The sequence below is a fragment of the Neodiprion virginianus genome, chromosome 3 (genome assembly GCF_021901495.1).
Source record: "Neodiprion virginianus isolate iyNeoVirg1 chromosome 3, iyNeoVirg1.1, whole genome shotgun sequence".
Taxonomy (NCBI): Eukaryota; Metazoa; Arthropoda; class Insecta; order Hymenoptera; family Diprionidae; genus Neodiprion; species Neodiprion virginianus.
In genome coordinates, this window is record NC_060879.1 from 11,351,462 (window position 1) to 11,379,188 (window position 27,727).

Here is a 27,727-nt window from a genome sequence, read left to right on the forward strand (position 1 = left end):
TCCAGATTTATCGTTCCGTTCCGTTGTTTTTGGCTTCGTTTTCGTGGCTTCATGCTTCATACTCTCGTATTGGCTGAATCGATTTTTCAATTCCTTAATTGTTTAAGCTCCATACAAAATAGATTTGTTTACTGCTTCATCCGGTACACCCTCAATGACGTACTTAATAACTACACTTACTTCAAGGTTAACTTGAGCAGCGATCTCAAGCATCTTGTAGGCGTAAGTCTGTAATGTTTCATCTGGTTTCTTCTTTCGTTTCACAAGTTCTCGATGCACTTGTAAACTATCAACGGTTTTCTCGAACTCTTCCTTCAGTGCCTTTTTCAGCTTCGCCCATGTTTTACAGCAGCCCTCGTACTCCACGAACAATTCCGCGGAACCGTCTAGAAGTCGTTTGGCGTACGCGACCTTTTGAACGTCGTTCCATTCACACAGCTCGGCCATCTCCTCGAACTTTTGCAGTCATCGTCGTACATCAGTATGGTCGTCCCCACTGAACTTCTTTAATGTACCCTCAACGTCCTTGAACGTCAAAAGCACGCGTTGCCGGTTAGCTCGAGGCCGGCGGATAAGCGGTGTTCCTTGAGCACCTTCTTCGTCGTTGGTTTCCTGAACCTGGGGTCGGTTCTGGGGATTGTTCCCTTCGGGATCAACCACTCCTTCTTCCTCTTCTCGAACTCGTTCCCGTTCAACCAAAAGTGCCGCTCGCAGACGTTCAAGTAGCTCACGCTTACGACCAACGGTTCGCAGGTGCCGTTGTCTGAGCTCCGCTTTGAGCTCAGGGACCCTCATTCGCGCGAGCTGATCCTCGCCCAGCTCCATCGCGTTAACACCCCGCGCAACATTGTCAATAACTTCGTCAGCCATTGTCTCCACGCAACTCACTTAACTATTTGAACAGAAACAACACTCCACGTCTTTAATTAAATGTCACTTGCCGTTCGTCTTACGTCGTAGCTTATTAAACTTTTGTCAAATAATTGCCGTACTGCAATCCCGGACGAGCCCCCAAATGTAGTATAATGATAATAATAGGTTTGATGCCATTAATTTTACTAAAGAAAGATTTGCAGTGTGACGGCCGGTTTGAATTTTATAAAAGTATTTCTTTATTATGACAAAGTGACAAGTACATCTTTACAGTAGTCCCGATGGTCTTAGACTGACTTTTTGCTTAGCTATTAGGTACATGCAGGGCCTCTTGGCCTTTTCTCACCCCCACCCTCATACCCTTACTTATACTTTGTACTCCATACTTCATACCTGGCTCTCTCTCTCGCTCTCACACGACTCGTATCCATCTCAATTATACAATACTTTAGTGACCGAGACTCACCAACTAGCCACGTTTCCTCATCTGGCAACAGCATGTTGGATAGCCTTTGTCACAACATAATCCTTAAATTTACGACACTTAAAAATAAACACAACCTTATCTTTACTTTAAAATATAAACTTAACATAGAGAATATTCTTTACTCCTACATATTTTTATTTTCTCATTGAAACCTTCTTTTTGCATGATCATGCGAGTTGTGCCGGCGCCTAAGGCCGCAATCGCGGATCCAAGCATGTTTTGCCGGGTCAAGAAATGTTTATCGCGTTTTATCGCGGACTCGCTCATAGAAGCGGCGACCTCCGGATTCAACCCTGGCGCTTCCAGTTTGCAAGAACCATTGCGAGAATATTTAGACAGGACGTCGGCCTTTTCCTCTCTCGGCAGTCCATCCGTTAGCCATTTGTTCCACCGTGTCGCAAGCTGCGAATAAATCAGGTGTTCTCTGGCTTGTTCCGCCGCGGGATCTTTTCCCAGGATTTCCAGAATCTCGTGTTCTATTTCCGGCTCAACAACCTCATTCTGCGTGTTTCCATTCGCATTCGAAGCAGGTTCGTTTGTCGCAGCCTGATTTTCTTTGTTTTCACCTGGAAAAAACATGAGAACGTTGTCACGGGCCATAATCGCAGTTAGGTTATGTTTCTCCCGTGCGCCAGCATTTGCTTGACGCAATAATGCTCTGGGCAAAGCTAGACTCTTGTTTCGCCTCAATGGACGAACTCGGTCTGCACGCTGTTTCCTTATTATATGCGATTATCTTATTTTGTCTCGTCGCGACACGTCGCGGATGCGGGCGTGGCCGACCGCGTGCTAGGTTATGTTTGCTAGGTTATGTTTCGCCTCGTGTGCGAACTCGAACCAAGACTTTTCATCGACTATGTCTAACCTCACGTGTTAGTTCAGTCGTGTTTTGTATATTTTACTCACCCTGAAGTTCAATTTCAGCAACAATTTCTTGTATTTCCTCGTTTTCCGACGGCGAAAAGCTGTCGGGGGATCGCTGTCGCATCTTTTTTTCGTGTATTTTTTGAAGTTTCCTGAGTAGCCTCTCTTCTTCTTTTTCGTAACTGTGTGCTCTCTTTCTTTTTGAAGTTTTTCCCATCTTGCTGTAATTATTTATACGATATAATGTGAATTTACTGTTTTTATATGAGAGGTTTTATAGAAACCAGTGGCGTTCTACGCACTAGAAAATGCTATGAAGCATCGAGATAGAAGGCATAAGAGTGGAGACAAAAAGTATCTCTCTCTCTAAAGACTAGTGGCGACAACGTACAGACTTGCGTACTACTTAGTAATCACGAAGAACGAGGTACGAAATATAACTATGATTTTCTTTTACTATAAGCCATACGTCGGCTCTCAGACTTACGCTGATTGTCGATCCATGTTTTTAATTGCTGTGGACCCCGTCTTTGGAGCACTTTGTATTTTTTAATCGCATCTTTACATTGTTGTAGTGTTGGCAAACGCTTCGGGTTTTTTAATTTTCCAAAGTGTTTCGTAACTACTCGTTTTTCTTCGTCAGTCCACCTGACGCGTTTCGTCTTTCCAAAAGGTGAAGCTGTAATTGAATATTTTTCTTTGTAAAGAAATTTTTTTATAACATCCCTACTACCACGAGAGTATCGGCATTCTTGATCATGGATATGGGACTGTTTCAGATGATTTTTCGCTCGAAACTCAAAGTCCGAGGTTGATCGGACTTCCAGTTTCAATCCGAAAAATCACCTGCAATACTCCTCTTCAAGTCTGTGACCCAGAAGCCTGATACTTTCCTTTTGCGAAATAACGTGGAATACCTACTGCTACGAGACTTTCGTTTAGTTGGATTGTTGACTGAAAGTGATAGATCGGAATCAGAGTCTTTTTCAGGACTTGCTGCATCTCGAGAACAAGGCTGAATCGGAGATAAATTACTATTATTGTTCTGATCATCAGCATCATTATCCACGCTGCTGTCACTATTTTCAGCCTCACTTTAATCTTCGTAACGTTCGTCCCCATCCATTGCTGCGACTAAAAGTCGGGATACGTCAGTCATTTCTGCCACGGGCACTGGCATTCTGTATATATTCCTATGGATATCTTTATGATGGCCCATGAAATTTGCAAGTCGTTCGACTTGTGTATCTTGCACGTCTAACGTAGCTGTGAATGTAGCGATATGTTTGCGAAGCGTCATACCGCGAAGTGCGCTAGGAATATCTGCACCACATTCGTTCGAAAATCGTTTCATCAATGGAAAAGCTCTTATATATTTTTTTTTAGGTGATTCGTATTCGGCACAGCAAAAACGTAATTATTATCAGCTTTAATTCCAGCATTCTTGCGATAGTTGATAAGAGTTTCTATATAGTTCATCATAAAAGGACTCAAGAGTACAGAAACGGTTCGATCCAACTTACCACGTAAAGTAAGACGGACATATTGCTGGGCACATTTTCTAGTTTCCTCAGACAAATTTTTACAGAGGTCCTCATTTAGATTGTCATGCAGTTTTTGTTTATTCTCATAATCTGACAATTTCAATCGTTCTATTTCACCAGCTCTTCGTCGATTGAAAATTTGTATCAATATTAACGTGCACTCGTTTAGTAATTTCCACGCATCTAACCGGAAAGCTTCTTGAAGAATTTGATATGCAATGTTAGCTTCCTTTTTGAGATACTCATACAGTAATTTGATGTCATGTTTCGACGGAAGCGTAACTTTCTTTTGTCTCTTTTGTAAAATCCGATCCTCTTGAGCCTTCTTATTAATTAGAGCAGGGATTTCTTCATTCCATAACAAGAGAAAATCCTCCGCATCAGTTTTCTGAGAGTAGTTTTGAACTTTAATGCATTCAGATATCAAATTTTGGTCTAATTTTTTGATCAAAGCTGGCATGTTATTGGCCACTGCCGGTGTTTTGAACCACATAGCCTGGGGATCCCAATGAGCAACATGGCGTAAAGCTAGTACTGCAGCATCGAAGCGTTGAGGTTTAAATATCGAGGCGAAATCCGAAACTTCTTTATCAATTTCAATTATGGCCAATTTGTAACGTCCCAATAATCTTAAATAAGCCCGAATCATATCATGTTGATGCTCCAATGTATACTTATCACAAAGTTTGTTGCCGTATAGAATGATTAACCTATCATATTTAATGCACCTTGTTATATTGTCATCTCTGAGTACTGTCAAACCGATTCGTCGAAGGACTTCGTTGCCTTCGTCATGAATGTAACCGGTTAGTCTTCTACCAGCGGCAGTAATTTCACGGAACCCTTTTTTATGATTTTTGTCACATTTAGAATAATGAATGCGAAGAGTTGCCTTGGAGAAAAATCCTTTACATTTCTTGCAACAAATATAGTCCTCAGCACACTTTTTGAATTTTACCTGACGTTGTCTACATAAGATGAGGATTGCTGTATTTAACTCAGATTTCGTATTGTGAAGATAATCACGTCGTCTCCCGATGGCTTCGATTATTTTTTTCCTTTCAGGACATTGCGGAAGAAGATGGATGAATTTCTTTACGTCTGCCTGGTCTTTATGCTTTAACGTCAGATGACGAGCAATCTTTGTTTGCAATGTATTACAGTATAAACAAAAATGTTTTTTCGTACCTATTTTTTTATGTTTTCTTGATGAAGGAATTTTCAACTCACGTACGTCAACAGCGGGTGCTTCGTCCAATAACGACGATTTTTCCAGTTCAGAAATGTTTGTTGAAGTTTGAGGTGTTTCATTAATAAAAGTAGTAGACTGATCCGGCCGGTACTCAGAATCTTCGTTGAGATCATCATTTACAGAATCATTATCGTTGCTGCTCAATGATTCACGGGTGTTTTTTTCTTCGGCATGTTCCCTCGTGGTGACATGCTCATTTTGACCTTCATCGGACTGCTCAGAAACACCCAACCAACTATCGCCGATTGCATTTTCAATTTCAGTAATGCCAGTTGGTGCATCACTAGACATGGAGGCATGTATCGATGAATTATCCAGGATATTCAACAATTCCATCTCTTTAAAAAAGCAATTTGACTTTGACTATATAACATTTTCCGGTGTTGATGAATTGTTCGAAAATGACTGTTCATTAGATACGAATATCGAATTCATAATATTCAAATCAACAATGGATGACAATGGCGATGTTGATTTTTGATTCTTATCGTACTGAATATTATTCGGTGATGTTGATTCTCGATTGTTATTATTGTGTTGAATATTTTTTTGTGACATGGCCTCAAGATTATTATGATTCTGCTGAATAGTGTCCGGTAAGTTTGACTCTCGATTCTTATTATTCGGCTGAATATTTTCCGGTAATATCAGATGTTCATAATGACCATCGTCCTGCTCAATATTTTTTCATGATATCAATTGTCGATTATCGTCATTCCGCTGAATTTTCACCAAAAATTCGATTAACTGCTCTTCAGTCTCTGCAACAAGACCAGCATTTACGAGGATCAACTAAAATTATCAAGAAACAAAATAAGAGCGCACGACGAACTGGCGCACGCCTCTAAAAAACTTGTCGGTTCAATTTTTTATTTTTTTTCGTGGTATCGTGTTCAGAAGGAGCTGAATATAAAAATTCCTGCTGAAAACCTGATGAGTTATTTTTTAGATTCAATAAATTAAGTAACAAGTTTAGGAGTTAAAAAAAATATGTCGATTTGTTTATGTAGATGTTATTACCTGAAGTTCACAGAAGATATGAAAAATTTTAATAATCGAAAAACCTCCTCTTTCATTTCACTCTCCAGGGGTTAAAGACAGGCTGATTTATGTTTTTTGAAATTTTTAAAAATTCAGCTTTTGACTTTACAAAAAATCTCATGATAATTCTTTTTGGAAATTGAATAAGTATTATGGAATAAACAAAGTAATTTGATATGAAAACAATTTTTTCCAATCATTCACGAAATTTTAATAAAAAAATACCCAACCACGTTATCGGCCGGCAATATGAACTTTCATATTATCAGTTTCTTCTAAACAAGGTCAAGAAAAAGAAAATTCGCCTTGCACTACAAAAAGAGCACAAAAAAATTACGTGATTAAAGAAATAAGACGATTGAAAAAATGATTATCTTCTGCTTTTCGTTATAAGTTCATTACTTTACTGTCGGAAAAAAAATATAACACCTGCTGTGTCCAGGAGAGATGCGTGGTATTTCGCTCCATTTTTATATTTAACTATGCATTCCGCGTCTTGTACAACTTTGACACGCTTGGAGGAAATGACTTCATACTGTTCGTCGTCAAATTTGACAAGAGAAAACATATTTCCTGGAACAAACATATTGCATTAAATATTGCTTAATATTTATGTTATGTACTGAAATCTGAATTTCAATTGTACTGAAACAATGTAAGATTATGATTAAGTGCATGCTATAGTCAGTCTGTACCAACCAACGTATACTCTTCTGGCATCCGGGATTCCGCGAACGTCTCTGAAACTGCGATACTGAGGCAGCGCATCAGTTAAATCGAGAAGGGGCAGCTTCACGCCTGTAATATGAGTCCTATTGAATTTGCCTTTCACATGTTGACGGGTCTTATGGAAACAGACGTAATTCGGTGGACCTTCTAGAACGCACGTATTTAGGCGAGAAATTTAGAACGGACGTATTTCATCGAGCGGCTAGAACGGACGTATCCCACAATTAGTCGACTCTACTAGATGTGTGTAGAACTTTGTATATACTAACTATGGCGTCCGTTCTAGCCGCTCGACGAAATACGTCCGTTCTAAATTTCTCGCCTAAATACGTCTGTTTCCATCGGCCCCGTTGATATGTATTCGTTTGATGTTGAAATGAGTGGAATGTATTCGTTTCAGAAATGGTAAGAGTCGGCGAAGAATGACTTTATTTCGACACTTTATTTACGCATAAAGCCGGTGTCGGCACGCTGAACAAGAGCCAGGCGACAGTGTATTCTTTCCCGTGCAGAAATTTAATTCCGGTGCTGCCTAGCACCTGGCTAGTTTTCCATGAATCTGGCTTGGCAATGGCTAGGTCAGCTGGGCTGAGCCAGTCCTGGCGTGTAACACATTTCTACGCAGTGCCTAGCCAGAAGGTCTGACTAGGGTCTAACCAGTAAAGTTAATAGGGTCTAGCCAGAATCCTTGCAAGTAGCTATTCATATAATTATCGGAAAAAAGGATAAAGGATAAATTCTAGAATGAATATTTCGCAACGTATGAAAGTTCTATTCATTTATATTATTATATTATTATTTTCTTCAATACATCATATCAGTCAGCAGTAAAGTACGTAGGATTTTTTTTTTTAAACATGTAAGTGAAAAATATGTTAGTAGTGAATTTCTTTTTTTTTTAATACATCACTAAATAGAAAATACGTAAGTAACACATATTTTTTTTATTTTTCAAACCCATCAGTGAGTAGAAAAGTACGTAAATAATGACTTTTTTTTTAATACTTTTTTTTTAATCAGTAAGCACAAAAGTACACAACTATTTTGGGAAGTTTTCGAATACGTTACTAAGAAGATTTGTCTGTGGATTTACGAGACAACGATTCCATGCTGGTGCCGCTGCAATGTACATTGACACAAACTGATTGGACTGCAGCGATTGTAGTACTCTTTGCAGCTTTTTTCTTTAGTCGAGATTTACGATGCCCATCCCAATCGACGGCATTACTCAGGCAGTTACCGAGTTCTCGATAAACACTCTTTTCAGTTACATGTGTCATTGATCCCTGCGCTCCCTCTTTGTATTTCAACAAAAGCACATCTGGAAGAAAAGACTTTAGTTAAAAAAACTAAACAACCCTGCTTTCTTTTTCTTCTAAAAGAGCAAATCGTGGTGGAAAGTCTATTAGTTTGTAAAGTTGGTGTCATCAATTTCAAAATTGCTTTAAGTCTTCACGATGATAGGTCTTACCTAGACTGAATCCAACTATACCTACAAGGCGAAGTCTGACATACCCTGAATTGTACTGTAATTTACTTCAAAAACGAAAAGCAGGCAGTTGTCTTTTCTCTTTTTAAAATGGGAAAAACCTTTTGGCATACCTATACGGATTCTTCGAAGATGAGTGAACAAAAATCTATCAGGTATGATTTAACGATTGAGGTTAACGATAATTGTGTTACCCAGCAATATTCCACAAAGTTGTGTCTCTTTGAAAATGCGTTTATCCATGCCAGCCTTCACTGCGTTGAAATTCAAGGCCACATCCCGTGAAATATTTTTTTTCAATAATGCCGTCACATTTTTTGGTAAGGTTGCATTGTGGTCGAAAACGAAATGCAATGTACTAGTCTATAGAGAGATTGAAGCAATGAGTGAGATATTGTATAAGTGACAATACAAATTCAGTATCCAAATTTTTTTACTCACGAATTCTTTACGAAATTTTTTGTCAGCTTTTAATTTCTCGTCGAATGCGTCAAAGTCCTTCAAAGTCGTTACAGGCAGGTTCAGATCATATTGTGTCGTAAAACTTTGGACATTTGCCCCATGAGCATCCATCGCTAAGGCCGATTTTTCAACGATGGCCTTGAGTTTGTCGATGGCTTTGGTTAGCATTTGAACATCGTATCTCAGTCCGCTAAGGATATCACAATCTCTCTGATTCAGTTCAGAGCTATTTTCTTTAGGCACATTTTTTGTGGATTTTGACACTTCACGTGATGATCTTTTGCTCAGTTTTCGTTCAATTTCTAGAACAAAATTTTGATGTAAAAAAATTAATTATAATGATGTATTATTCGACGAGGTTCTTGGTGTTTCTAGAAATTATTCATATCAAATTAGGTTCCAGAAATGTCGAAAAACGGCAATTGAATTAAACAATTTAAATAGTTTTTGTACACACCTTGAACGTGGTTTTTGCCGGTAGAGGAAGCATGTTCTTGTTTTGATTTTTGCTTCGGTTTTTTTCTGGGTTTGATCACATTGCTGTTTTCATCAGCTGTTGACTCATTGTCAGTTTCTGTCATATTTTTAAGTTTTGTATTTTTTTTCTTGGCCTTGATGCTGTTAATACAAGGAATTGGGTCAGATGTTTCAAAGGATGCTGTAACAATATATCCGCACTTCTGATTTTGCACAAGAGTGAAAATTTTGAGGGCCCTATCGAAGAAGCGAAAATTGCGCCGCCATTTTGGTCACCCAAGTGTCTAATTTATATATGTATAATATATATATTGTATATATTATATTTACAGTCTACATTTGATGCATAATCGTCATTCCTGGAGGTGTTAATGGGTTGCACTTGCATCAACTTTTCAGCAATTGCTTTATCGCCTTTGACTTTGATTCTCTGATATGCTTTTTTAGCTGCCTCTGATTTTTTTTCTGGTAACGTTCCATCCTCTGTGTATACAAATTTCTTGTCTGCTAATACTTTGAGACGTTTCATTGCATCATCATAAGTTGCTAGAAGAAGAAAAAATATAACAGAAATTTTTAACCTTCCATTATTTACAAGAAATGTTGCTCTCAGCTGAACTTTTTGATGCTATACAAATTATTTGGCAGTGAAAAATAAATTTTGATAATTTTAACTTTTTATTGCTCGTCTTCACATGTACACGATTCAAAATTGATGTGTTAAAAAGCTCAATGTATATTTGATCGGTATACGTCTAGATCTGAGATCAGAAGACACGAAATCAATCATGTGCTTGTGTTATTCGTTGCCACAACCCACAAAAATATATGAATTTTTGCAAAGCCGGCTTCTACAATATTGACTCTGTTAAAAGTTTCAGACGTAGACTATGTGACGGCTACACAGTGCAAGCTTGTGAGCTTCGGATGACCCTCAGAACCCAAGATTTTCATATCTTCTGATTTCAGCTCCGTCGACATATAACTGGGTTTACTTATAACTCTCTGAGAGCAGTGACTTTAAATACTGATCGAATCTTATGGCGTTATAGTGAGACTATACAGACGAACCTTTGTGATATGAACTGAATACGTCATCTTTTCAAAATTTAACAGTTATTCCCCTTTGATGATTATTTCCGAACAATATACAAATCTAATAGAAAACGCAACAGATCATTTACTTACTCGCATGTCCCTTGAGTGTTATTGGGTAGACAGGCCAAGATTCTTGTAGAGGGCTTTGTTCTTTGACGAGCCAACACAAAAGTTCCGAGTCCTCTACTGAATACGGAGGTGGCATGAATTTGCATTGGCATCTGCCAGTCGATGGGTTATAGGAAATCCAAGTCGATGGTACGCATTCTATCGTGCCTCGTTTTTGTTTTCTATTAGGTGGATCGAATTCGACTAATTGAAAAGCCTTGATGGCCTCTTCTGCCTCTTTATCATCTCCCATTATATGCTTAAAATACGAAGAGGGATTCTGTTCATAATATAAAGGCGTCTGTTATATGTATATATGCGCTGTTACAGGTTTAGTAAGATTAGGTTAGGTTAGGGTAGAGTACGCACGTGTCATATTTATATAAATAGTTTCTTATTGTGTCGTAATAAATATAAATGTCTGTACTTGAATATTCAAGGACAACTTACGAAGAATAGTCGATGGCACAGGTAGCTGTTATAAAAAATGATAAGCGATGCAATGTAAGGTTAGCACGTGGGATAACACGTTCAGCGAGCCGTTCGGTATTTGCGCAGCACGTTTTGTGTTTTGTACACTTTTGATCACTTCTCACTTCGTAAAGTTCAAAACAGCTTGCTTTCGTAATAATTTTAATGAACCACTTACAAAAAAATTCCAGCTTTTTCAAATGATTGCAATTTTCGTGAAAGAAAAATCCAGGCACTTCTAGGCTTTTAGGACGCTGTACACAACACGTGCCGGAACGACGATAGTCAACAAGTCGCCACTATCGACATGTCGCCACAGTCACGCGCGTTATTTAAATATCGAGACACATCAGAAACGTCCTCGTCAAAAATAATTCCAGTGTCGGCAATTGATTGACGGTCTTCCCATACTCAAACGAATAATATTGATATATGTATTATACATATATAATATATATGTATATTTATACATATATTATTCGTGAAAATAAGCTTGCGCATTACACCTTGTGACACTCGCCCTGAAATTAAATAGGGATAATAGTACATTTCTAAACAAGTATGGATAAGGCTTTTTGACGAGACGTGAGGTTTACGGCGCGAGCCGAAGGCGAGTGCTTGTAACACGCATGTCAAAAAACCTTATCCATACGAGTTTCGAGTTGTACTTTTCATCACTAGAGCCACGAAATCACGACGAAGTCGCGTTGGTCGAGATTTTGAGGTTAGAGTACTGAAAAATATTATTTATTGTTAAAATATAAAAAGATATCCAGCTACTTTTTTCGGATTAATACAAGTATATACGTAACATTACACTGTATACCACGTTTCAACCGACCTGTGTTAAATTAATGTAATAGAGATATTCCATATGTTTTCTCTCTTCCAGGCAAACGTAATATTATCATTTTGCGTTTGATTTGATCAATAGGGCACGTAATTGTAGTTGCAGATGATCTGTCTTCAAGCACCCATTCTTCCAGCACTCTCGAATCACACGGATACATATACAGCGACTCTTTGATTTTCCATTTTTTTCCAATAATTGTCACGTCTTCTAGATTGTCATCAGGGTACGACATAAGATTTATTTCGAGAATAGTGCCATTTTTAAGAAGAACTACATTATCGGGAGCCTTGACCGAAAGTATATATTTCCCTTTGAATTTCAGTTTCGATATCGCTTTGTGATTCATCCTACAATTTGGGATATCACTATTCTCCTTGAGTATCTCTACATACTGGGGTAGAGTTGCTTTATGATTTTTTATCGAAAATTTCTCATTCAAGCGGCGACAGATTTGAGCCAATGGTCGATTTGGCGAATGGACTAACTTTTTTATGTGACCGAGTGCATTTTCAAAAGGAAATGTAGTTATCTTTGTAAGGGAGCACTTCATGTTCTTAGCATCATCGGCCATATGAATTAAGTTATGAAGGTTCATGATTTGCGAATCTGGGCCATAATATTGGCGCATAACTAAGAAAAAACTTCTGAGATACTTCTTTGCAAACCTGTTGTACCTGAGGGCTAGATCTTCGCAGCATAAAATTCTGCATGCCGCATGAAATAATAAAAAATGTTTATATAGTCTATTGTTCAAAATACCCTTCAAGACTACAACTCCACAATATAATAGAAAAAATCTAAACTCGGTGGCCTTCCACTTTGCTATAAACGCTACGGACCGTGGTTTACGTTGAAATTCAGAAGTTACCAGAATTTTTAAATACTCCATTCTGCGAGACAGTTCGATTCGACTTCTGCGGCCTAGTCTGAGATGGAGATTGCCTAAAAGCCAAAAGTCTTTCAAAAGTTTCTTCATCACACCATGACAAGCTAAGTGCAAGAAATCGAGAATAAATAACAAGACCAAGTTTACTGCAGGTCTTAAACGTAGCAATGGCGAAACACTATTGTGATGCTCTCGCTGCCTTTGTCTATTAAAGTCCTCAGCACTTCGTTCAGGACAATCCGCATCAGGAAATACAGTAGATCTGCCAGGTCTGCATCCTCTCACGGTACACCTTTCACACGCATAATATCCAGTATGACCCTTAACACATTTGAGGAAAGACCTAGCTGGCGTATCACATATGAAACTTTGAATTTTTACTTGAAACAGTCTGCCATTAATGTCAATACCATTCGCTGATAGTTGGTTCATTTCCTCAATGAACTCATCCAAGAACTCATCAACTCTTTTTGGTTTTGTAGAACCTGCGTATATAGCTACAGGCACCGGCTCGTATATGTCTGGTTCGTGGACAACTTTACACAAAATGGGCCACAGTTGAGTGTTACTTGATTTAAAGAGAGGCAGTCCGTCGACATTAACTTGGATCAAAATTTCATTACCTATGTGCACTTCTTCATTGACACAGGCTCGAAGCCTTTCAGCAATACCAAAGTACACGAATTGTCCCATATTTCCATCATAATCTTCCATGTCTTGTATATCATAGGCCACTGCCGATGTACGTAGAAATGTTTTTGCTGTCTTTGGAAGTTCAGGCAGCAATCTTCTCCTCAAAATCACCAAAAGCCCATCCAATTGAGAATGACTAAGGTGTTCTTTTATTGCCCATTTTCGAATTTCCTCAGCTTCATTTCGTTCATTCAAACTATCGTCAGTCGCTTCATTTATAGATGAGCCGATATCACTGTTTTCATCAATGACACTGGCTGATGATACACTTTCTTCGTGGTCTATCTGAGAACCGTCACCTGAGTCACCATTCTCTTCGTCGATCTCACTTTGGCTATGTTCAAGTAATTGTTCAGAAATACCACCCTCGGATACATCTTCTTCAGACCTATTACTATTTTCTTGATCACTGACACCTGCAATTCATACTTGCTTTATAACAACTGAAATTTTATTTCACTTATAGGTTGATGCTTATATTACACACATTCAGTTTCGGAGTTGATGTCAGAGTCACTGTCATCATTTAGCGGATGGTTCTGTGGCACAATAGTGTTTTGATGAACGAAACGATGCCTTCGCACACGGTCGCGTGTTCGTCGTCGTTTTTCAATTATGTTATTCATTATGCTGAAATAGATAGACAATAAAACATAAAAATGATAGGATAGAAATTTTTAGGTTATGTTACCTTCAAAACATATTTACTATGGTATTCTACATTCCCATTACGAAGATTACGAAAATCAACTCACAAATATCACAGTGGACGTCTGGAGTAAACTTTAAAAATTATAAGTTGGAGTACTGATAAATAATGGTAAACACCGGTAATAAGTTTTCATCAGCGAACAACGACCAGTTTCTGGACAGTGTTGGCTAGGGAACGCGGAATTGGGCCGAACTCGCCAATGCCGAGGCAGGGCCTGTACAGGTTGCGCTAGCCAGTAAATCACTACGAGGTGCTAGAGAGTAGCCTGGCTTTCCAGTTCAAATTTCTGCACGGGTTATTATATCATGTGTCCGCTCAGCGCAACAGCGGCGTCGGTTGTGTATTTAAACAAAAAATGTGAGTTACGCTAGTCATGCTAATCACAACTACACAGAAAAATAACAACAACCATTGGTGAAGCATCGATACATTTATATTTCTTTACTAAGGTGAATCTGATCAAATTCGAACCTCCCTAATCCAAAAACATTTAAAATTTGAAACTGTTAGAATGGTTGGGAAAAAACGAGACTCCAATAATTCTATTGGTATATTTATTATATAGAAATACGTTAAGTTAATATTCGAATATTCGGGACAACACCTGACATTCGTGGCGCTTTGTCTGCGATCTTGTTTTCGACTCTCTTCGACTCTGTGTACAGAAAAACAAAACTCTTGCTTCTCACACACTCACTCGGTATTAGAATACATACGTGTAGGTCAGATTCGGTTTCCCCAATGTCAGTATACATTACAGAGTGTAGATATATGTGTGTACAATATAAATGTATAGTACATACATCAACAGAAACTAAACTCATTCACCTTCAGAAAACTGCTAAAATAATTCGAAAATAAATATAACGGTAATTCAAAATCAGCCAAGAATATTGTTGATCTCTACAATTCAAAGTTGCAAAAACCTCACCTCGATAATACAAGAAAACTGTTTGGGTTTTGAAATATGTCACAATGAGCATAATAAAGTGAGTTAATAGTGGTCTTGACCGAAAAACGACAATTGTAGTACACTACGATATTCCATAAAGTACTTTGTCGATAACTTCAAAGTGAAATTGAACCTGATCATCTTTAGAGCCTTGAAGGAAAATTAGTAAATCTCGGTAATTCTATTAGTCTTGACCTACACAATTCGAAAACATCTAAGATACGATGTATGAGTAACACACAAGCACGTTACAAGTGTGAGTCATGGGTGTATGTATTATACGCTCCGTAGCGCCATCTATTTGGGGTTTCGAAATCCTACTGAGGTGGAATTACGTTCATGTATACAAAGATACAAGCACGGTCAAACGTGTGCTGCATATTACGCAGATCGTCATACGTTAATCATAAACTACAACAGAGTGACAATTAAACGGATTTATCAATCGTGTATCTATTTTCATAGGATAAAAGAATGTATACTTACCAGTTCAAAGACATTCAGAAGACGATAATTCTAGGAAATTCAAGGTGTTCACTCTCCGCCGCTTCAAATCGAACTGAAGCAGGAGTAAACTGTTCAGCTCATCAACTCCCACTCTACCGCGTGAGCAGCGCATGTGAGCTCTACCGAATGCATACATGCAGCGTAGAGAAAGGGTCCCAGAGTATGCGTGAGTTTCATACGCAACTTTTTTGCGCATGAAAGTCATGAGTCGGTTCAAACAGAAATTTGAAATAAAATAATTTCTGACCGAAGCCGAGACCCGTGTAGAAATTTTATCTGGGCGCTAATAGGGGCCAAGTTAATTTTCCGCGTTATTATGTAGGCCCAAGTTTGGGCGTTTGTATTGGGCCAATGTCGATTTGTCCCGCTTTCTCCATTTGGCCCCATACGTGCCTTTAAACTTGGGCCAATAGTGGCTCCAATATTGGCCCAAGCTTGACAGCGTATATGGGATCAAAAGAAGAATCCGGGACAAATCGACATTGGTCCAATACGGGCAACCAGACTTGGCCCTACATATTAAAACCAATATTGGCCCAAGTTTAACAGCATGTATCAGGCCAAATGTAATAAACGGGACAGTAATCGACATTGGCCTAATACAGGCGATCAGATTTGGGCCTACATAATATAATATGGGCTGTCCAACTTGGATATTAAGATTGGGCCGATATTGGCTGCCAGCCTTGGGCCAAATTATAAGCCAATTTAAAGCCTAATTTAGCCCTAGAATACCCCCGCGAGGCCCACGAATGCCCTCATATTCATGCTGAAATAAATCTGAATAGTAATGTTCATTTAATAATATTTTATTGGGTATTGCACACACACAATGCACAGTTTTGTACTACAGTATATACGATAGTACAATACTTTGAACTTAAGTTTTATCACGTTTGTACTTTAATGCAGTATATCACAAATAATAAACAATATACATCTTTGATGTAGGTAGTAACAGTAATATACATATAAAATGTAATATATAATATAAAATTTTTTTTTTGGTACTTAGAATAATACTTAATAATAACTTTTTGTTTAAAAATACCGTATTGGACCAAATATGAGTCAAAATTGTTGGTTTTCGATATTGATCATATTTAGGAATTTATATCATCCTGGGCCTTCAAAACTATGTCAGAAATTTGAAAATAGGTTATATGACAACTCTATTATTTTCACTTGTTTTCAAGTACAGTTACATGGTGTATTAATGATGTAAAAAGGAGTAATTAGAAAATATTAATTATTTTCTGTGCCAGGTTTCATCCCGAGGTGTATTTTCGATCAGTGTGAACGTTATACATGATTTCGGATAAATGTCTTATGTGGAACAAATGATCAATATGTTTTCTACTTGTGAGTTATTTTTATGTCACATACGGAAATTTGAAGAGTTCAAATTTTGAAATAATGACGATGAATTATTAAAAAGTAGTAGCAGTTTGCGTGATTATTTTTGACTCATCACCATTACCTCAATTGTACAAATTTTCAAATTATCGTACATTATTGAAAAATACTTGAATAAGAAGTAGAAAGCATATTGTTTGCTGATTTTAAATAACTCGTTTGCCCGGAATCATACTGCTCATCGAAAATGCAGCAAATAACAGGATGGAACTTGCCACAGTTAATTATTAATATTTTTGATTCGATATTTTTCTTGAATCATTAATATTGAATAACCAAATTTAAATGAATTTTTTTTTTGAAGCATCAATTCATTCGAGGTGAAAATTTCTAAATAAGGATCATTTTTTCGAACCCCAAAGTGGCCTAACCTATTGATGAGTATGTACATCGGAACGGGCTAGGTAGTTATGCATGGAGAGAATTTTATGAGAAGCGCTGTCATACTGGTATAGGTTGGTTGACTTATCACAGACTTCTGAGACCTGGTACTATAAGTATGGTAACCGGTGTCACAATTGAGGTAATTGTTACCAAACTACGAGGCCATAATACGAGGCCTCAGAAGTCTGAGATTAGTCGACTTATATCAGTAAGACAACGCTTCCTATAAAATTCTCTCCGTGTAGTATTGCAGGAAATGATTCTATATTTATGCAGTATCCACCGTATAATGCGCATAAAGTTTTGTAACATAATTATCTGTATATTGACGTATGTTCGACGCAACACGGTATTCTACTACTTAGGAACTTTTGATTTCAGTACGTTCAATGAGATTAGTTTATATTCTTTGGAGTATATATTTTGTGAGTAACTTGAGTCTTGATTCAAGTGGTTCGTATACCTATTTACCGAGATATTTACGTTCATTTCGGAGTCAATACTTTACTGTTTGGGAACTGCTGCAGCCGGAGGTTGTAGCGGGCGTCATTTTCGATTGCCATCCCAATCCTTGGAATTGGTCAAGCAAGATGTGAATAAACTACGATGTTGGCTAGGTGAATAAATGAAACTTCTGAGTTGCTCCAAATTAGTTCAGGTTTATTTTAATAGAAAATTGAATCACTCTGATTGACATGTACAAGAGAGACCTTAGATATCAAAATGTTTAAAGAATATAAGATTAAGTAGGCGCTATCGAAGGCAGCGTACGTAGCTCAGCGTGACGGAGCGAGGACTGACGCCGCAGCGAAGCCAGGCGGCCGTACGACTCCAGAGAGGAGCTGCGCGCGCAGCGGCGGCCCGTGCTCACAGCTCAGTAGCAGCGGCAGAAAATCCAACAAGATGATAGTGTGTGATAGAACTCCTTTTCAGTCACAACCCGGCCAGATGGTCCCTTGTGAAATCGAGTCACAAAGTCTAAAAGTTAGTAACAAATTGTGTATTTTTTCGGGAAAAGAAAAATTATTTGTGAGTGAGAAAATATGCATTCATACCAAAAAGCAAGTCATAGAACAGAGTGCCTTTAAGTAGAAATTTGTCTTTCGACTTTCGAAAAGCAGTACACTGCATAGCGAGATCTCGATGAAACAATTTTTTAATAGTTCTTGTGATCGTTCGTTGTATATCTGAATCCAGCAAGCATTCCATCGCAATTTTCTACAAAAAGCATTATTAACTGATAAGTTAGGACTATTGCACCATAATTTCATTTAACAATCTCACCAAATCCTTCACATATTCAGCATCAATCTCCAATCGTTCATTGAAGGCTTCGTATTCGGCTACAGTTGACAGCTTTTCGAAATTGTACTTTTGTAAGAAGGTGACTATAGAGACTTGGTCCACCTTGGTTTTCAAGATTCGTTCAACAGAATTACGCAGTGCTTGTAATTCTTCTACATCGGTATTGACTGTTGTCGTCAGCTTTTTTATGGCCATGTAAATGAACACAGTCTCTGTAACAAATTCGTTATAGGTAAATGTACGATATTTTTTCATAAATTTTGTTTTATAGTAATCACTCAGTCAATCATTTGAAATTTACTAAAATCTATTTCAATTTCATTATCAATAATCCGCTTTACTTGTAGAGCGAAAAATCAGGTGTTTCATTTCTTAACAATAATGATCCTAGATGAAGAAGCTACTGAACAAAAATATGAACCTGCACTACCTGAAGGAAACTTTTTTATCGTGTCCTCCAACGCAGCTGGCTCGTCAAGCAAATGCTGTATTTCTGCTTGATTTTCTTCAGGCACCAAGCTCAGATTTGTAGCTATAAAAATGGTTAATTGCCTTTTTATTTTGCAAGTACAAAATGAATATAATTTTACAAAAAAAAAAAAAAAAAGGAACCTTACTACCCCGTTGTTTAATCGTCTCTAATATACGTTTAGACATACTGCGGATATTCGAAGGATCGCCTTTGTCTTGCGGCGTATGATTACATTTTGAAGATGTTCCTACACATTCTGATGATTTTTCACTGTCAGTAGAAGTTATTCCTTTAGCTCTAGTATGAAGTGAACTTGCATGCTTTGATTGGCTTAGATTTTTTAGACCACGCACACCCTTCGATACAGTAAGTTTTTTAATCTTTCGTGAATTATTTTTCATCTCTTTGATAGCTGCAGACACCTCGTCTGAGCTAGAGCCCTCAATGTAGTGTGCTAAAAACAGTAAGTAAGTAAATCAAGTGAAAATATTGTATTGATCTTTGCTTAAAATCAATTAACTGAAGGATCACACTAACCATCGTCGGAATCATCTTCATGTTCTGACAAAGTTGACTGCTCACTGTTCGACAAGATTTCCTCAAGTGTTTTGGAGGTACGTGCGTTACTTTGATTTTTGTAAATGTTCGTCATTGTATCGGCTTTTTCTTTCGCATGTGCTTCTGAGTCAGTTGTGTATGCGTATGGCCTTTTTTCTAATACCTTTAGCCTTTGCATACCTGCCGCATAAGTTTCTGAGAAACGAGATAAACTCATGAAGTTTCTGTGATAATTGAAAAGAGTGCAAAATTTTTCACAGATATCAGAACTTACCTGCGTGACCCCTCAGTTCAATAAGATACCACGGCCAGTCCGCAGGTGCTCCAGCTTGTAGACTAACAAGATCCTGCAATAATTTTTTTTTTCTGCCGTGTAAGGAGGACTCGGGTAATGGACAACGCATGAACACAGTTCATCGTCGTATCTGACCCAAGAACTAGGTACACAATCCACTTCTTTTAAGCCTTCTGGTGAAAGTTCCCCGGTAAATGATAATAATGAAAATTTTCTCAGCTGTACTGTTTTATCAGCTGCTGCAATAGGCACTAGAAGATGAAAAGTTATGAGTCATTGTACAGCAAAAAATAGTACATTGTACAACGGAGGGGGGGGGGGTGGCTATTTCTAATGAGGGTCCGATGATGGTCCACAAGTTGGAGTCGAGTGCACCATCATCTTACCCGAGCTAGAAATTACCCTCCCTCTGCACAGAATGGTTTTTTCAACAAGTGCATGTATAAGTTCTTTTGAATATTTATATATTTATATAATAAGGAATGAGAATCAGGGTGGCCACATGTCTGGAAAACCTGGAAATGTCAGGAAATTAAAAACGGGTTATGGAAAACCTGGAAATGTCATAGAATTTTTTCCCCAAAAATTTGTGGCCACCCTGCACTAGAAATGCGCAATTTTCCATCCACTTTACATGAAAGGGCCTATTTCATGGACGTGTTGAACAAAATACTTTACATATTCGCATAGAGGAAATGACAACCAAACTGGCAGTAAGGTAAAAAAAATTTTGTCTTTCTAGAAACGATTTTTACAGATTCCCAATGTTCTTTAAACCAGAAAAGTGCAGAAAAGCAGGCTCTTAGCAGAGAAAAAAATTCTTCATAAAACTGTTCTCGAAAAAAAATCTGGAAAAAAATTTTCAACTTTTTTTCGGCACTTTAATCGCGCGTTAAAACCTCGGCCCCCTTAGGATAATCCGCGCTCTCATCGCTTGCAAGTTTTTGTACGGTTCGTATCGCAAGAAACGGAGCCGACGACACGCCGAACGTTACGGTGTTTAGTTCGAATACGCGAATTCTTTCCTGTTGGAGCCAAAAAACTCATTGGTACCGACGATCGCTGGGGGCGATCCAGATTTGTCGGTACATTTTTGCGATGTCCGCGGTAATCACGAATTTATAACTGCGAAATCGTAAAAGATGCTCGATTAGTTTCAATTGAATAGTCGGGCCGACCATCAGCGTATCGTTAAGCGACACTCCCATGCTTGTTTTGGCGGACGCATCGAAGACAACTCGGGTCTTCGTCGTAGCGCTTGTCACCTTTATGACCGCGTGGTGTGGGAGATAATAACCGGGTAGTGATTCGTCGACAACGAGTGACATATGGCCTAGTTCTATGTACTCATTCATAACGCGATGATATTCCGCTTTAAGGACCGGGTCCGCGTTAAGCTTTTTTTGCAAGCCAGCAAATCGTCGCAAGGCCATAGATCGTGAATCACCGAGGTCTCGATCGGCGCTGCGGAACGGCAGACGAACGACGTACCGTCCCGACGGTTCGCGAGTGACGTTTCGATTGAAATGAGTTTCACAGCTTGTATTTTCCGATAATTTTATTTGACTAGCGTTTGCATCATCGAGCAACCAGAATTTTTCGATTGTTTCCTTTAATTCGGTCAGTTGGCACGACGTTCGTTTCCCGATCGTGGTGTTTGATTTTCCGCCGGCAACGGCCCAGCCGAGCTGAGTTTTCTGTAAGACGAGATCGCAGCCGTCGCGGGACAAATTACATTGTCCGATCGATAATAATGACAACGTTGTCCCTGACCCGATGAGGATGTCGATCCTTCCAGGCAAATGGAATTGCGGATCGGCCAATTTTACATTCCGCGGTAAGTCGATTGATTCGCGAGGAAAGATTTCATTCGGTACGTTATCAGCTATTTTCGGGATGACCAGAAACGTGAGAGTTTTGTTGAAATTATAGTGTATCGAATAAAATGTACATTCGACCGCGCCTTTAGAAATTGTATTTGCGTCGTCGATCATTCCTACCGCGATCGTACACGCGCGTATCGGTAGTTTCAATTCTCTTACAAGATCCTCCGTGATAAAATGCGCTGTCGCACAAGTGTCTAATAAAGCGCGACGTTTTACGTATTGACCGCGTGAGTCTTTGACGCGTATTTGAGCGCTCAGCATTAACTGCGACTGTAACGCCCTTGACGTGAAGCTGTGTGTAATCATTTCGCTACATGTTAAATTTGCCTTTGTTGTCGACTTAGGTGTATCCGACTGTATCGTTTCTTGGGTCGCGTAGGTGGATGCAGCAGGAGATTCGTTGTGCAAAAGAGTGTGGTGAAACCTGGAGCAGTTTTTGCAATGCGTCGAAGTGCATTTGCCGCGGTGCAAGCGCAGGCAATTTTTACACAGCGATGAACCCTTGACGAAATTCCACCGTCGGTGAACCGTCATTTTTTGAAATTCGCGACACTGGTATGTGGGATGACTCTCCCGTTTGCACACTACGCACTTTGCTGACGTGCCTATCGCTAACGTACGCGCGCCATTTTCTCCGCGTCGTGTCTTGACTCCGCTTTGATCTTTATTATTCGGAAGCGGTCGTTTGTGATTGGTCTCTGGTTTGGAACGCGATACATCTTGTTCGAGCGTACATAAACGAAACGCGGTCTCGGAGACGAATTTGTAAATTTGCTCGAGCGTTGGCGAGGTGTCGAGATTGAGCGTCTCTTCCAACTTGACCCGAATATTGTTGGGTAACGCGCGTTCGATTATCCGGACTAACAAGTGTTCATCTGGTATCACGTTCAATGACGCGAGCATGTTCACGTGTTGGCGCAAGTCGTCGACGAGTCGCGCTAAATCTTTATGCGTCGGCTTTTTTACCGCGGGCAACTCGAGGATCGCGTCGAGATGTTTTACGATCAAAATTCGAATCTTGTCATACGAATCTAGAAGTAACTTCCATGCCGTCCCGTAATTTTCTTCGCTCACGTTACAAATGAGAATTTTATTTAACGCGTCACCCTCTAGGCAATTTTTTAGATATAAGAATTTTTGTAATTTCGTTATGTCTTCGCGAGAATCGATCATTGTCAGAAACGTATTTTTAAACGATAGCCACTTTTCGATGTTGCCGTCGAACCTTGGGAGGTCGGCGACCGGCAATTTAAGGGAGCTTTCCAGTGTGACAGCCCGAAAAATCGCTGTTTTTCGCGATTTTTTTTTTTTGAAGAAAAAATAATCTAATCGGTCTGGTTTTTTTTTGTATATTAATTGGGTATTAAAGAATACAAAACAATTTTTTAAAGATCGATTTATTTATTAATTAATATCTATAAAAATGATGAAACAATTGTTGCAGAAAATGCACTTGGATGTGGTGTCCACGTTGGGGGTCACAATTTTGATCTGAAACAAAAAACACAAAAATATTATTGATCGGTATATAATTGGCTTTCGTGCTACGGAGGCTTTTCTCCTTTTTTTTTTTTTTGCAAAAATGGCGCCGGTTTGAACAAAAAGTATCGATTTTAGCATTTTTTTTGGCAGTTTTTTTTACAAAAAAATAGGAAGATGTCAAAGAAAAAAAAGCTTCCATAGCACGATAAACTATGACGTTAAGAATATTGTGTAAAAAATTCAACTCGATAGCTTTAAAACTCTGCCCTCCAAGTTGGACACCGTTTTGAAAAATGCTGTTTCGAGAAAAACGCGTTCAAAGTTTCAAGTGAGGAAATTTTAGGTAAATCGTTTACTTACGGTCAATCAGCGATGCCAGGTCCATACAATATCCCTTCTGCTTCTTCGAAAAGATCGTGCTCAATGGATTGTTCAGTCCGACGAGCTGTCCTCGCCTCTTTGCTATCCAGGGACGCCCGGCGGTTTGCTTGGATGATGCGCGCATTCTTGTACTTAGCGGCGAAATCTGCGGCGCTCGGCCCTATCGTGCATCCCATCGTCTTCAAAATTTTTAAAATTGGGTCGTAACCTTCATTGAAGGTGCACGCAGCACACTGCGTAGCGATTTCTACTATCTGCTTGCCGCAGAATACGTGCTTTGGGGCTAGTTGCCACACACAGTGATTGATTGATTTTCAAGAATTTAGCACGCCATCCGCTTTTTTTTTGAAAATTGAGTGCGACAAAAAAATAAGTCGCGCGACTAATTTACGGCTAATTAACGGCGAACTATGCAATAGTCCGAATTCACATTTTCGACAATTGGTGAGCCAAGTTCATGTACGTGCAGGTAGGAACGAGACAATAGAAATAACAGTCGCACGGGCAGACGGCCGACGCGGCAGCTGTAGCGCTCCGTTGCCTTCTTCCAAAAAATGCTGTACAGTAACCGAAATAATCTGAATTTCGGCATGAAAATCTCAGGGAATATTCGGAAGAGTGTATACTATTCGATGAAGCAAAAAAAAAAAAATCGATTTTTTGAAAATTTCACACTGGAAAGCTCCCTTAAGTCGACGCGTGCCGTCGATCGGCAGCGACGTTACGTTTGCTATACCGGGATGTTGTGGCGTTGTCGATAATAAATCTGTCTCGATTTTAGTTATGATCGCGTAGAATCGATCCTGCAACTCGTCGAACTCATTGACGTTGTCACCGTCTCCGTCGGTTAATAATGCGAGTTCATCGTGTAATTCCTCGTATGTCCGAAATTGTTCTTTTACACGATCCGCCCGCATTTTTATATTCGCGGGTTCAAAATCCGCGTCCTCCATGAATCGCTCGAAATTTGTAATGTTCGCCTTTAAAGTCGCACGCTTTTGATTAGTAAACTTTACGCGGGCAGCCATTTTACTGAGCTTGTGCGGACAAAATATTTACAGAAAAACAGGCGAATCGACGCCTCGAGATACGACGTCTATGCGTTCGATGTCGAAGCTCGACTGATTCTCAAGGGTCAGTTCTAAGCCTCTCCCCGTACAGCGCGTATCTTTTCGAAAACGCGTACGAACTCGTCCGTCCACCGACAAAGATCAAGAGACCAAGCGCAGCCCGCGTCAAGTGTAAACAAACCCCCCCCGTGCGGCGGTTACGATTCAACGCCTATATATCGAAACTCTTATAACAAAACGAGACCTATGTTTTATACACGTGATTGTCGTATATATGCATGCTACGTTCTTCACACAAAGCGTGCGTTGGACCGAAATGTGTTTTCGACTACGTCGAACGTTATGAACTATAGAAAGACGTATAACGCCAAAGAAAGTATATAATACGATATTAACAATCGTGAACCGTTTGTATACTTGTATTTTTGTAGATGATGATCGTTTTTCACCGATGGCGAACTGGGGGGTGACGAGTTTGGAGACGATGGCTGGCTAGTCGAAGAGTGTCACGATTTATTGAATACGATGCACGTTTGCACCTTTTTCTTCTTGTCCTCTATGTGGGCGTGGGTTGGTATCCCGCTTCTGACACCATTTTGTATAGTCGAAGTTCCTTTATTTTCAAAGTTGCCTCGTGATTCTGTATATTTAATTTTTTTTGGATTTTTTCTTTTGAAGGATAAAGGTTGAAGGTTTTGGTTTCGAAATAAAGCACACTCGCGATTTGAGCCATCGGATTTTTGTCGTTTATTGGCTCTTGTGGGAAAAGCCTTGCGGCATAATAACCCACGACGTTTTATATTGTTTACGTTTTTTCCTTTGTCAAGAAGCCAGTTTGGTCCGTGCCATTGCAATCCTCGGTTTGCGTTTGATTTTTTGATCGGAGAATCGAGGATCGTATGGCTGTTCACCCGCGTTCGGAGAATCTGGAACCATACGACCGTTCACCCGATCGTTTCGATTATCGAATTATCTCCCTTCTTTTGGGAAGTCGTATGTGAGAGAGCACAGGACTCTCTCGCCTTGGTGTCGTTACGCGACGGACGACCGCGTCTCAGCGTTGCCAATGGCGCCACAATAATTCTTCAGATTTCTTATTTTCAGGAGTGATATTTGACAGTATTGAAACTCAATAAACATAGGAATACATAACATATTTTTTCGCTTTATAATATCAACATTTTTTTCTAGAAATATGTAATAATAATTATCGAACGAGGTAACACAGACAGATTTATATCCTACATTCTGAATTGTAGGTATAAAGATATTAGAAACTTCTACTTATATATTTGCTATCCATCACATTTTGTAGCACAGTCTTAATTTCTTATCAATAACTTAATGTAAGTATCTCAATAGCTGACACTCCAACACCCAATAGCTGTTATTTATAGTTTCCAAAATTAAGATTACTGATCAAAATTGTCTACGCACCAAAGATGCAAATCAATAACTGAAAGCCTATGGAATGAAAACTAATTATTTATCAACTTTTATCTGAATAATTCAATGAGTATAGTCGAAATATGTCAGCTATCCAGACAGTAAACAGTTTCCTTAAATTTATGATGACTTAGGTTTTGTTATCTTAGTACAAATTATAAGTATTGATTTTTAGTTGTACATTTGCAATGAGTGCTTATCTATGACGTATGGATTGACTACAAAATCGAAGCACTGATCATTGCCAATCAAAGTTTTAGTGTGCAGTATGCCGGACAAAGTTTCGGCTTCCAGACGATTTCTAACTTTGGTCTTATTAAGCTGGATTTGGGAAAATATTGGTTCCACCGCAGCACTAGAGTGTGGCAGGCAGTGCAAGTTCCTTACGAAGTCGGACAAGTGATGAAATTTAACTGATCCATCACCTAGTTTAAGTTTTGAGACTGTCTCCCAATAATCAATACTGGGTGCAAGTGGCACATTTATTTCCAGATTTTTTAACTCCCTCCACTCTGAGTCCAGATCATTCAAAGCATTCTCGTGGACCAGGTTTGGAAATTTTGATGCAAGAGGAGCGATGGAGTTGTGTGACCTCATTTGCGTCGGATCTAAGAAGCCTAATTCTTTGAACACTTGGAGATTAGGGTCTTGGAAATTGAACCGCTTGACCAGTTGTTTGCAGGCTTCAATGTAAAATTGGAGACATCTGAGACGGAAATCTGAAAGTTGTTCCAAACTTAGTCCATGAGAACCATTTGATATGGACGCAGTAACTTTTGCACCAAGGTAGACCTCTTCTATCACAACGAAATTATGCGGATTATCAAACACAATTCTTTCTACAGCAGTGTTTCTAACATAGTCACTCTTAAGGAAGCAGTTCAGCAGCGTCTTGTATACCGTAGACACACGTGAATAGAGTTGATGGATTTTTGTTTCCTCCGACTGCATTTCAAGATTTAGGTTGGTAAAATATGGCAGTACATATTCCAAGAATTGGAGGTAAATTTTAACATACTTTTCTTTTAATCTGCTTAAAATCATGTCTGCTGCTAGAACTTTATCCTCATAAACTGCATCAGTAAAGAACAAAATGAGCGCATTGTACTGTTCGAGCAATCTTTTCACTACTTGTAGCAATGAAAGCCACCTGGTTTGTGAAGGGTGAAGAAGTTTGTGGGGCTTCAGGCCCAAGAACTCTTGGAATTGTTTAAGCACAGAGAGCCTCTTGTAACTATGTTGGATATAGTTGAATACATCTCTGGCGATATCTTCGATTACACGTGGTAATTTTTCACACGCATAATTAGCACATAATGCAAAAGAATGGCAGATGCATTTCATTAAAAACAAGTGCGGAATGTCTTTTTTCAACAAGACGGACAGAGAGTGATGAGTTCCGAACATATTACTTGCACCATCACTTGCAAAACCAATCATATTCGATTTATATGGGATATTATGCTTTTTGAAAAAAGCGATAACGTGATCATACAGAGCTTGGGCAGTCACAATTGGTGTAGGAATCAGGGCA

At 39.0% G+C, this 27,727-nt stretch overlaps 3 protein-coding genes across 7 annotated transcripts in view; 1 reads left to right on the plus strand and 2 right to left on the minus strand.

Annotated features, from left to right (window-relative positions):
- The window catches only part of LOC124301613 (uncharacterized), a 65,466-nt gene extending 60,525 nt beyond the window's left edge, over positions 1-4,941 (plus strand). The window contains exon 6 of the mRNA XM_046756908.1: positions 4,834-4,941. Within this exon, the coding sequence (XP_046612864.1) occupies positions 4,834-4,891 (58 nt within the window). The 3' untranslated portion in view covers positions 4,892-4,941. The remainder of the gene's footprint in view (positions 1-4,833) is intronic.
- Positions 4,942-7,676: 2,735 nt separating this feature from the next.
- Positions 7,677-10,700, minus strand: LOC124301609 (uncharacterized). Of its 2 annotated transcripts, XM_046756902.1 has the most exons (6): positions 10,407-10,683; positions 9,549-9,764; positions 9,199-9,399; positions 8,721-9,043; positions 8,474-8,642; positions 7,677-8,111 (listed from the first exon to the last, which is right to left on the minus strand). In XM_046756902.1, exons 1-6 carry the CDS (start codon positions 10,675-10,677, stop codon positions 7,858-7,860), a joined length of 1,434 nt encoding a protein of 477 aa, XP_046612858.1. In that variant the 5' UTR covers positions 10,678-10,683; the 3' UTR covers positions 7,677-7,857. The 2 variants fall into 2 exon arrangements, with proteins under 2 accessions (XP_046612858.1, XP_046612860.1); XM_046756904.1 differs by lacking the exon at positions 8,474-8,642 and having other exon boundaries at positions 7,959-8,111; positions 10,407-10,700.
- A 578-nt stretch (positions 10,701-11,278) lies between these two features.
- Positions 11,279-14,284, minus strand: LOC124301608 (uncharacterized). Of its 4 annotated transcripts, XM_046756900.1 has the most exons (5): positions 14,083-14,218; positions 13,815-13,957; positions 13,258-13,743; positions 11,737-13,170; positions 11,279-11,416 (listed from the first exon to the last, which is right to left on the minus strand). In XM_046756900.1, the coding sequence occupies exons 2-4, from the start codon at positions 13,951-13,953 to the stop codon at positions 11,747-11,749; spliced, it is 2,049 nt and encodes a 682-aa protein (XP_046612856.1). In that variant the 5' UTR covers positions 13,954-13,957; positions 14,083-14,218; the 3' UTR covers positions 11,279-11,416; positions 11,737-11,746. The 4 variants fall into 4 exon arrangements, with proteins under 4 accessions (XP_046612856.1, XP_046612854.1, XP_046612855.1 ...); XM_046756898.1 differs by having other exon boundaries at positions 11,737-13,743; positions 14,083-14,217; XM_046756901.1 differs by lacking the exon at positions 11,279-11,416 and having other exon boundaries at positions 12,888-12,955; positions 13,045-13,743; positions 14,083-14,284.
- Between the last annotated feature and the right edge of the window lie 13,443 nt (positions 14,285-27,727).

Bases quoted from the DNA above. Each gene is read 5' to 3' on its own strand.
- LOC124301609 (XM_046756902.1), bottom strand. From the start codon at position 10,677: ATGGGAGATGATAAAGAGGCAGAAGAGGCCATCAAGGCTTTTCAATTA. The intron at 8,643-8,720 runs GTGAGTAAAAAA...ATCTCTCTATAG, and splicing joins AAAAATTTCGTAAAGAATTC to ACTAGTACATTGCATTTCGT. The intron at 8,112-8,473 runs GTAACACAATTA...CTTTTCTTCCAG, and splicing joins ACTTTGTGGAATATTGCTGG to ATGTGCTTTTGTTGAAATAC.
- LOC124301608 (XM_046756898.1), bottom strand. From the start codon at position 13,953: ATGAATAACATAATTGAAAAACGACGACGAACACGCGACCGTGTGCGA. The intron at 13,744-13,814 runs GTGTGTAATATA...TATGAATTGCAG, and splicing joins CATCAACTCCGAAACTGAAT to GTGTCAGTGATCAAGAAAAT.